The following is an 11,293-nucleotide window of genomic DNA, read 5'->3' as shown; positions in this document are numbered from 1 at the left end:
AAAGCCTCCAGGGTTGTCAAACTGGTTCTGGTTATTCACTTGATCCTGAAAATAAGCATATTCATATATTAGAACAAGGAAATGGGAACAGATCAGGACCAAACTGCCTAGTTAAACACATGTAGATGGTAGAAATTAAAGCCACAAAGAAGTTGTATATCCAATTATCCATGCTGGGTGCAAAAAATGAGGTATATATGCTATTATATCCATACACCAGTCCATATATCCATACTGCTTCAACAATAATACATTATCATATGGTGTGCTTTAGTTGAGTGACATGTCCCATAAAATCAAATCCTAACACTATTGGCCCAGTTTGTACAGCTTGAGACTTGATTATTGTTTTATAACATGCAAATTGTATCCCTGGTTTGAAATTAGGAGGGACCATTTTAGTGTAGGAATACTGTAAAACAGTGTATTTGAAGAAAACGAGCAAGAAAGTTGTGGAAAGTTTTCTAGTATTACTTCATGAATAAACTGATTACAAGGATGCAATTATATATAAGGAGGAAAAACAAGCAACCATGCCTTTTAACCTCAACTCTACCCATAACTAAGCTTAACAACTCTACTTTAACAACTAAAAGTAAGGTATGAACAATGGAAGTTAAGGTATACAAGTAAACCAGAAAACCATACTGCAGTAGTAAACTAAGCCATGCTGCAGCCATGTTGCTACTGTCAATACTCCCCCTCAAGCTGGATCAAGAGGATTCATTGATCCAAGCTTGCCCAAAATTCTGAGAAATTGAGCAGTGGGAAGAGATTTGGTGAAAATATCAGCCAATTGATCATGGCTTCGAGTGAAGTGAGTATCAATGATCTTGGACTGAACTTGAGCTCGAATGTAGTGACAATCAACTTCTATGTGTTTGGTTCTTTCATGAAAAACCGGATTAGAAGCAATATGCATTGCAGCTTGATTGTCATAGAAAAGGGACATTGGCTAATAACTAGGAAATCCCAAATCAGATAGGAGACCCTTTAACCAAATAAGCTCACAAGCAGTGGAAGCCATAGCTCTATACTCAGCCTCAGCACTAGAATGAGCAACAACAGTTTGCTTTTTGCTCTTCCAAGTAACCAGATTTCCACCAACAAATGTACATAAGCCAGTTGTTGATTTTCGATCAAGAGAATTGCCTGCCCAATCAGCATCGGTGTATCCCATTATGTGAGTGTTTCCATTGTTTTTCATCAAAATACCTCTTCCAACAGAACCTTTGAGATAACGAAGAAATCTCTTCACAATGTGAAGATGAGCTAAAGTTAGAGTATGCATGAATTGACTGACAATGCTTACAGCATAAGAAATATCAGGTCGAGTGATTGTGAGATAGATAAGCTTACCCACTAATCGTTGATAGGAGGTTAAATCCAAGAAAGGCTCACTTAATACATTAAGTTGCTGCTTGCTGTCAAGAGGAGTGCGAGCTGGTTTACAATCCTCCATATCTGCATCTTGCAGTAAATCAAGTATGTACTTTCTCTGATTGAGAAAGAGACCTTTATGAGAAGTAGCTATTTCTATGCCAAGAAAGTACTTAAGGATTCCCAAATCTTTAATAGCAAACTTGTTTTGAAGAGATTGCTTGAGAGACTGAATCTCCTCAAAATTGTCACCAGTCACTATCAAATCATCAACATAGATGAGCACCACAAGCTTACTGGTTGAACCAATTCGAACAAACAAGGAAGAATCTGCATTGCTTCTGTGAAAACCAACTTCCTCAAGTACTGAACTAAGCTTATCGTACTAGGCACGAGGGGATTGCTTTAACCATCAATGGACTTGTGCAACTTGCATACTATTTCAGGATCATGAGATTGAGGATGACTAGGAGGTAATTTCATACAGACCTCCTCTTCAAGATCACCATGTAATAAGGCATTTTTCACATCCATCTGGTACAGCGGCCAAGAATGGTTAACTGCAACTGATAAAAAAACTCTTACTGTACTCATTTTAGCAACAGGAGCTAAAGTCTCCTTGTAGCCTACTCCATATGTTTGAGTAAAACCACAAGCTACTAAACGAGCCTTATATCTCTCCACAGAACCATCAGAATAAAGTTTTGTTTTGTAAACCCAACGACTGCCAACAACTTTCTTTCCTTTAGGAATTCGAACAATACTCCATGTATTATTGTCATGGAGAGCTTGAAGTTCATCTGCCATAGCTTTCTTCCATACATCAAAATGATTAGCTTCCTCAAAGCTTTGAGGTTCATGAGTACCAACAAGAACATTTAGAAAAGCAGAATGAGCCGAAGAGAATTTCTTATAGGATATGAAGTGTGTCATTGGATACCTTGCAGTATAGGTTTTGTAGTCATTTAGCTTGGATGGGGGACCTCGATCTCGTGGAGGATTCCTTCGAAGAACAACTGCAGGAGGTGATACCAAGGGATTTCTACGAAGAACAACTGCAAGTGTAGAGGTAGGCTCATCAACAGGTTGAGTATCAGTTTCTATATCAGTGACTACTGTTGGAACTTCTTGAACTAAAGTGTCAGGATTAAAAAACGAACTGCAATCCTCATTAACAAGAAGGTTAGGACTTGGAAACAAATCAGAGAGAACCTCCCCCTGACCAAAATCACATGATTTTCTAGTGAAATAGGGAGTAGCTTCATCAAATCTCACATCCCTAGAAACAATTAGTTTCCTGGTAACATAGTTATAACATTTAAACCCTTTTGAGTAGATGAATATCCCAAGAAAACACACTTATCAGCTCGAGGATCAAGTTTATCACGTTGATGAGCTTGAATATGAACAAAACATGTGTAGCCAAAGACTTTTAAGTGAGACAGATCAATCTTTCTTCCTTTCAACACTTGAAGAGGTGATTTGAAACCAAGCACTCTACTAGGGAGTCTGTTGATGAGATATGTGGCAGTGAGAACACCTTGAGACCAAAAATTTTTTGGAACATTCATTTGAAACATAAGTGCTCTTGTTTTTTCAAGGACGTCTCGATTCTTTCTCTCAGCAATCCCGTTATGTTGAGGAGTACCAACACAGCTGGTTTGGTGCACAATGCCTTGTGTGCTCAAGTAATTTGACATATTATTGGATATATACTCAGAGCCATTATCAGATCGTAACACAGGAATGGATGAAGAAAATTGAGTGATGACAAGTTTATGAAAATCCTTAAAAACATCCACAACTTTACTTTTGAATTTCAATAGATACAACCAAGTAATCCTCGTAAAATCATCTACAAATGTTACAAAATACTTAAATCCATCATAAGATTCAAGAACTGGATCCCAAATGTTTGAATGAATGATTTCAAAAGGATTACTAGCTCTAGAAAGAGAGGAAGTAAAAGGCAACCTAGAGGATTTTGACAGATGACAGACATCACATTGATTGTCTGCTTTGCACAAATTTAGAAACAAAAAAGACAACACTTTCTCTGAAGGATGAGCCAAGCGTTGATGCCATAGATGATGCTCTTGTGTTGATCTTGAACTGACTTGGAAGGCTTTGGAATCAAAAGAGTTCTTGGACAGATAATAGAGACCATTCAAAAAGAAACCCTCACCAATTGTCTTCTTGGTGATGAGATCCTGAAATATGACATTATAAGGAGAGAAGATGACAAGACATTTTAATGTGTTTATAATTCTTCCAACAGATAGGAGATGAAAAGGGAAAGAAGGAACATAGAGAGCAATTGACTCAACAAGGTTGGAGAGTAATTTTATTTTTCCCTTCCTAAAACTGAGGCACCTTTGCCATTTGCTACAGACACTTTAGAAGGAATATACAATTTTTCAAACTCATGCAAATTTGTGATTTTATTTGTCATGTGATCCGTAGACAGGACCCGACCCAGGAATCACCCCAAATACCTGGATACGAGCCTGCGGGGCCCACATTAAGCGAAATCCTACCGAAAATCCGGCACAACCTCCCCTAAATATGGGCTACCCAAAATTTCACAAACCTGGACATGATTACAACTTTAACTTCTACTCAACCTACAATATCATATTTACAATCCAAGCACATATATTACATCCAGAAAGTTCAAATCCCAACATAACCTCCGTAAGCAACAACAATCCAAACGACAATATCCATCAAATTTAAAAGAACGGGGTTATCAGAGCAACACTAAAACTAAGCCGATATCATACAAGGTAGGTTAAGTAATAACCTACGGACAAAAACGGAAGCGCTGATTTCCAAAGTCCTTGAGCCTGGACGCGGTCTCGGCTAATCTGAAATCTGGGCATTTGAAAACGAATGGCCCAGGGGAAAACATATAAAGTCCATTAGAGTGAGTGGACAAAACCGAAGCAAGAATTAGAACAATTTATGGTATGCTTCCCCATTTCTCTTTTTAACAAAACCATCATGTAGCGAGACTCTATGAAATTCCAACTCAATCCTTTTTTCCAAGAAAATCATTTGATGAGTAGGAAGGACTGCTTCCTAGGCATCTCATGCCATCTGGGAGGGACTGCCACCAGATGACGCATCGGAAGGGACTGCCAACCGGAATAGGAGGCGGTGGTTAGATGGGACTGCCAACTAGCCACAAGTAGTAGACGGGACTGCCGACTAACTACCTCATGTCATCTGGAAGGGACTGCCAACCAGATGACGCATCGGATGGGACTGCCAACCGAGCTGTACTCTGGAAGGGACTGTCAACCAGACTATTACCTAGGAGGGACTGCCAACTAGGTAAAATACACATGCGCCAAAACTGGCCTCCTTGTCAACTATTTCCTTTTTAATCATTTTCTTTCCATAAAATCACATTTACTCAAATAACAATCCATTTCAAAATTTTATACCATGCTGCATGCATTATTTAAATAAAATAAAGGTCCACTCACAAGTGAGTCCCGTAGCTAAACCTGCTGCCTGCCTGTATCCTCCTCGCTCAAGGGCTCAGTACGTCTTGTCACAATTGAATACGATATAATTAACCATAATAAGGAAATACTCTCAAAATCAACTCATTCCCTCGGAATAAGCATCCGTTATTCATAAATTGTTATAAAACTCCCACACTTCAATTCGGGATTAAATTTTATAATTCCTTACAATCTCAATGCCCTCCAACTCATAACAACTCTACCGATTTTTAATTCGATTCCTCAACCATTCAATGACCTCGCTTAATCTAAACCTTCACAAGGACTGTTCGATAACTTAATCAATTTTAATTTCACTTCCTTCATCACAATTTACCACCAATTTATAATATAAATCCTTTTCCAAAATTTCCACATTCTTTCTTAACTTTCCCTATTTCCATTCACAAATCCAACTCTAAATCTCAAATCCTCTCTAACTTTTCTTTTCCAAACCACAATCTCAACACCAAATTCCTCAACAAAATAGACCAATCCCACAATAACATTGATAGTAAATTATCAAGAAATTAAGTCAAAAGATTCATCAACTAAAACATTTAAAACATCCACAAATTCCAAATTTCTCTTTGACATTCAAAACCCAATATACTTCTCCAACCTCTCAACACTCTCAACTCAACACTAAAAACATGACAACAAGTTCTCAACCCAAGATAAAAATCTTAACCACCTTAGAACCACAACCAACATCAAACTCCAAGGAAACTCACTAACCAACAACCTTAAATCTAACACAACAATTCAGAGACTACAACTAACAGTTCCTATACCTGCAACAACAACCAAATTCAAGTAGAAATATCCAGAAAAATCAAACAAGAACCCAAGAATTCGAGAGTTACTGTTCACGGTACTGTTCACAGTCTCAAACACCTTCAAATTTTCCTCCACCGATCAAAACGAGCTGCAACAAGGTTAGGAACACGTTCAGCACTTCCCCAACAACCAAAACCCCCAAAGAATCCGACCGGAAATCGCCGGAAACCGGACATCAAAGCAAAAATCCATTTTTTCCCATTTCTGCAATTCTCTTCAAATCTCCAAAACCAAAGCTACCCAAGGTGAAAGACTTACATGGCTAGAAGGAGAAGGAAGAGAGGATCACGCCGTGCCCAACCTTTCGTCCTGGGGTGGCCGGACGGCAACGGAATCGCCTGAGAGAGAGAGAGCAGCGGCGGAAGGAAAAAAAGAAGGGGGGGGGGGGGCGGGCTCGGGTTCGTCCCGTTCTCTCCTTCTTTTTTTTTTTTTGATTCTTTACTTTCTCTCTCTTCCCATCTGATTTTTAACCCCTTTTTACCACAAATAGTAGCTCACAAAAAAAGAAAACCATGCCAAAAATAGAAATTTCTATTTTTGGTCATAACTTTTCCGTTATAAAACCAATTTAAACAAACTATGTGTCCACGAACTCGATTTTTCGTACTCTACGACAATCTCAAAGAAATTTCCTAATTAGCCGGACTAAAGAAAAAGTCACTCCTCGGTCAATGATGGTAAAAACGTACTTCATAAAAAAAATAAGGTACGGGGCCTTACATCTGTAGCCCCTGAGTCTATAATCTAATAATCATCCATAGCACAAACATTGAGAGCAGTAGAAAAGGTTCTTCATGTGGAACATAATCAGTCTCTGCAAGGAAGCCAGCAAACTTTCCAAGGAGTGTAGTGTGACCTTCAATCCCAGGCATGGTTGTTTCTTCACCTCTACTATGCATCTGCTTCTTGCTGAGATAAGCAGCAAATTCATTGATTAAAGTAGTGGGATTGGAGGTGAAGTTGAGCCTACCCTCAGAAGAAGAGGAAGAAGAAGTTGCTGCTAGGTTTGCTTTTGGTGGATTCCAACTCTTTTGAGAGCTTTTGCCTTCCTTTAGAAATTTTGGCTTCTGCTCAAGATAGAGAACCCAACATCTTTCCCTGACATGTCCAACCCCCTCACAGTAGCTGCATTTCAAGTTAGGCCTCTTGCCTTTGTACACTTTTGCTTCAGCTTGCTTGTGATTAGAAGCATAAGCTCTGGTTTCAGATGCACTTGTCTTGGTCTCCATATTCATCACCTTTTTTCTAACTTCTTCTCTTTGAATGGTGGCACACACATTGTTGAAAGATGGTAGCTCAGTATTCATAAGAATATGACTTCTCAAATCTTTATATTATGAGCTTAAACTTGCAAGAAGCTGAAAGATCTTATCCTCCTCAGCTCTTTTTAACAAAACACTAGCCTCGGTAGTATGAGGTCTATAAACATCTAGCTCATTCCACATACTTGTAAGACTACCAAGATGCTGAACAAAGGGCTTACCTTCTTGTTGAAGATCGGCATTATCTCATTTGAGTAGAAAAACTCGAGCAGCATTATTCTGATTTCCATACATCTCCTTGACATTATTCCAGAGATGCATAGATGACTCAGAAAAACTGAAAATTTCTGCTATTCTGCTCTTCATGGAGTTGATTAGCCAAGACATGACGAGTTGATCCTTGCACAGCCAAGAATCAAGTGTAGGGGAGTCAGCTTTAGGCTTCTGTATAACTCCATTGACAAGGCCAAGCTTGGACCTTCCTCCAAGAGCAAGGAGTAACAGCTCTAGCCCAAGAGAGATAGTTGAATTCATTCAACAAAACAGAGTTAAGACGTTGGTTTGGATTAGACTCCACATCGAAAGAATTTGTAAGAGGATCATCATCTTTAGAACCAGATTTCCCAGCCATCTTAAGCTGGTGAACTCCGGAACTAAACGAAAAAGAAAAACACAGACTCAGGCTTTGAATGCTTGCTCTGATACCATGAAGAAAACGAGCAAGAAAGTTGTGGAAAGTTTTCTTGTATTACTTCATGAATAAACTGATTACAAGGATGCAATTATATATAAGGAGGAAAAACAAGCAACCATGCCTTTTAACCTCAACTCTACCCATAACTAAGCTTAACAACTAAAAGTAAGGTATGAACAGTGGAAGTCAAGGTATACAAGTAAACCAGAAAACCATGCTGCAGCCATACTGCAGCAGTAAACTAAGCCATGCTGCTACTGTCAATAGTATTCGTCAGGAAAAGTAAAACCAAAAACATCTACGACTGACCTTCACCTCTCAGAGGATTTTACATAACTTTCTGGCAAGTAAATTTCTCCACCAATTTCACCATGTTGTTCTCCACTGACAGTTTTCTTGGCAGCAAGAAACTCAGCACTCATGGCATCCATACCACGCTTCACAGCTTCCTCGGCAGTTCCATAACCGTGCTCCTCAGCATACTTCCTGACATCCTCTGTTATCTTCATAGAACAGAACTTTGGCCCACACATTGAGCAAAAATGGGCCACCTTGGCACCTTCTGCCAAGGTTTCATCATGGAAGGACATGGCAGTCATATGATCTAGTGATATCCAGGAGCAACATCAGTTGTCAAAGGACCGAGAGTGTAGAAAGACGCTTCATGCATTACACCAGTCCAGCTGTTTTGCCCTGTTCTCAGGAATCTTGTGCATTGGAACATGTCCAGGTCCTTCATTCATTACCTGTACATCCTTTTCCCATGCCCTGCGGGTCAGTTCTCCCTGAGTTAATAGCTCGGCAAACTGTGCAGTATCATTGGCATCATAAATCGAACCCGGTCTCAAGCCATCAGCTATTGACAGGGCAACATCATATTGATTACAGATGTCAAGTATGTCATCCCAGTGCTCATAAGCAAAATTCTCTTTATGATTAGCTAAGCACCACTTTGCATGAATGGATCCTCCTCGAGAGACAATTCCTGTCATACGCTTTGCTGTTAGTGGGATGTACCGTAGTAGAACCCCAGCATGGATGGTGAAGTAATCTACACCCTGCTTAGCTTGTTCAATCAGAGTTTGTCTGAACACTTCCCAGTTAAGATTTTCTGCAATTCCATCCACCTTTTCAAGTGCTTGATAGATGGGTACAGTCCCTACTGGTACAGCAGAGTTACGTAGGATCCACTCACGGGTCTCATGGATATGGCGACCTGTAGAGAGGTCCATAACAGTGTCAGCACCCCACATAGCTGCCCACTGGACCTTATAAACTTCCTCTTCAATAGAGCTGGCAACAGCAGAGTTTCCTATGTTTGCATTAACTTTGACCAGAAACTTTCTCCCAACGATCATTGGCTCCAGCTCCAAGTGCTTCTTATTGGAAGGGATAATTGCCCTCCCACGAGCCACTTCTGATCTCACAAACTCTGGATCCAGCTTCTCGCGGGTGGCACAATACAACATTTCAGAAATTTCAGAAATTTACCTTTTGAGTACAATGGGAAAAACATATGATGCAAATCAACCAAAGAGTAAAGGACACCGCGCCATTATCCACGACCTCCAGAACAAGCGCTCCGGCACCGCCTCCACCCTCACCCGTGGCGAGGCCGCAGAAGAAGACCGGTCGGGCAAGGCAGGGTTCGACCCGGACCCCGCTACGACCCGGCGGAGGAGTCGTGTAGGAGCATCAAGATTAACCGCAAGGAGAAGAGGCTGGCGATTTCGACGGCGGTGGCGAGCGCGGCGGAGAACACGATTGTGGTGGAGGATCTTAGCGATGAGTTTGAGAAGCTGGAGAAGCCGAAGACGACGGAGTTCATTGCCGCGATGAACAACCATGTCTGCTTGGATTGACTAGATTGCAGGCTGGTTTGGTTAATTGAGTGTGCATCATTTCTGTTTGTACGATTGCAGGCTGTGCCTTATATTTCGTATTAAGACTTGTACGATTTAAAAGCTAAAAGTATCAATGGGTTGTTAGAAAAGTTTATGATCATTGATGCGGTTCCATCAGGTGAGTACGGATATTATGTGGTTAATTAATATAAAGTTTGTGACTTCGTGTTGAGTTCAAGAGATTAGTCCTTCAGTAGAAGGACTTTTGTTCTTTTCTCTGTTATGCACTTCATAGGAGAAACAAACTGTAACTAGTTAACAAAAGAAACATAGAGGACAAGGAGTCCACTAGCCTAACAATAAACAGCAACAATATCTAAGTCCAACTGCATTCAATCATAAAGAATGATCTTGAAATTGTGTAGAGACCAATGGCCGAAAAGACGCCCAAGAAATGGCCAGCAGAGCTCAATTCCCCCTGTTATGCACTTTTATGCTCAAACTCTAATCCGACTCTTTCTGTATCTAGATCATGATCTTTTGACATTGCTGTGGTTGTTACTTGTTACACTATGCTCATGTTCAAAACTACATATCTACTACTATTAGTACATTTTCCTATAAATTAGGATGTCCTGAAATATAAGATGGAAAAATTGAAACATATGCATATTGTGCTGACTTTTCTGCACCCTAATTTATCGGAGGCAAATCCATGTATGTCAGCGGCAATACTTCACACCTCCGATGAATGCCTGACACAGATCCATGAGTGGCTTGCCGGTAAGTTAATTGGCATGGCATTCGGAGCAACTGTAAATACTCCACAATGAAATAGAAGATTAGCATCATGTATGGCACACGGTGACAGGAGCTCGGCAGAAGAAGTGAAAGTAATGAAGCTAGTGCAAGTAGACCAGCAAATCTTATGATAAAACGAAAAAGATAGGCGTAACTAGGAAATCTTTTAGTGGCCCAAAGAGAGAAGCAATACGAAATTATGCTAGCAAAGAAAACCATGATGGTTGTGTGATGTGTTTCAAATGGTGAAGAGGTCTGAGTTTCAGGGAACTTGATTTGGACAAAGGAGACGAACACACTGATGATGAAAATGAAAATGGCATGAGTGGAAGTGGAAGTGGAAGGAGGAGGAGGAGGAGGAGGAGGAGGTGGAGGTGGAGCAGCAGCAGCAAGCCCTCGTTGATTAATGATGACCAGAATGTTGAGTGAGGGCTGTGTTCTAGGATGGGAGAGAGACATTGTTTAATATGCTGATCGCTGAACTAATTAAGCTGTTAAGCTATTGTTATGTATATATAATATCCTAAATAGGGAATGTAGCAGTTTGGGTCTCATAGCCTTTTGTATAGTTTCCTGGTGTTTTCTTCATTGGCAAAGTTCGCATTCTAAAGATACCACTGAGAGTTGACGACATTCTAAAGATACTTCCAAAAAAACATAAAAAAGATTTCGTCCGACAAAGTACCTGGCTTTCCCCACTGGTAAGGTGACGACAATCATACGAGAGGAGAGTTGTCCTCACATTTCCTCATGCTTTAATCCTCGCCCCCCATCTTGAGCTTTTGGCCAGGATTAATTTCCCCTGCTCTTTTTTTTTTTTTTCTTTTTCCCAAGATCTTATTGCCTTCTCTATTTCTCTGTCTTTCTTTCATTCTTAATTTGCATCTTTCTTCTTCCCTTTTTTTGCTTCTCTTTCGTTGTTGGTCTTCGAAGACTTGTAGAGATAGAGAAGGTTTGATG

The 11,293-nt window shown here is 40.2% G+C and overlaps 1 protein-coding gene across 1 annotated transcript; it reads right to left on the bottom strand.

The window, feature by feature from the left end:
* On the bottom strand, positions 1-9,172 carry LOC112164049 (phosphomethylpyrimidine synthase, chloroplastic). Its single transcript, XM_040519783.1, is given in 4 exon segments — positions 1-45; positions 7,998-8,296; positions 8,299-8,355; positions 8,357-9,172. Coding segments are annotated over 3 exon segments (1,155 nt in total). The 5' UTR covers positions 9,158-9,172; the 3' UTR covers positions 1-45; positions 7,998-7,999.
* Positions 9,173-11,293: the final 2,121 nt, after the last annotated feature.

This window comes from Rosa chinensis, chromosome 5 (genome assembly GCF_002994745.2).
Source record: "Rosa chinensis cultivar Old Blush chromosome 5, RchiOBHm-V2, whole genome shotgun sequence".
NCBI classification, from domain to species: Eukaryota; Viridiplantae; Streptophyta; class Magnoliopsida; order Rosales; family Rosaceae; genus Rosa; species Rosa chinensis.
Note: the sequence above shows the minus strand (reverse complement) of the source record. Positions and strands in the feature narration are given on the sequence as shown.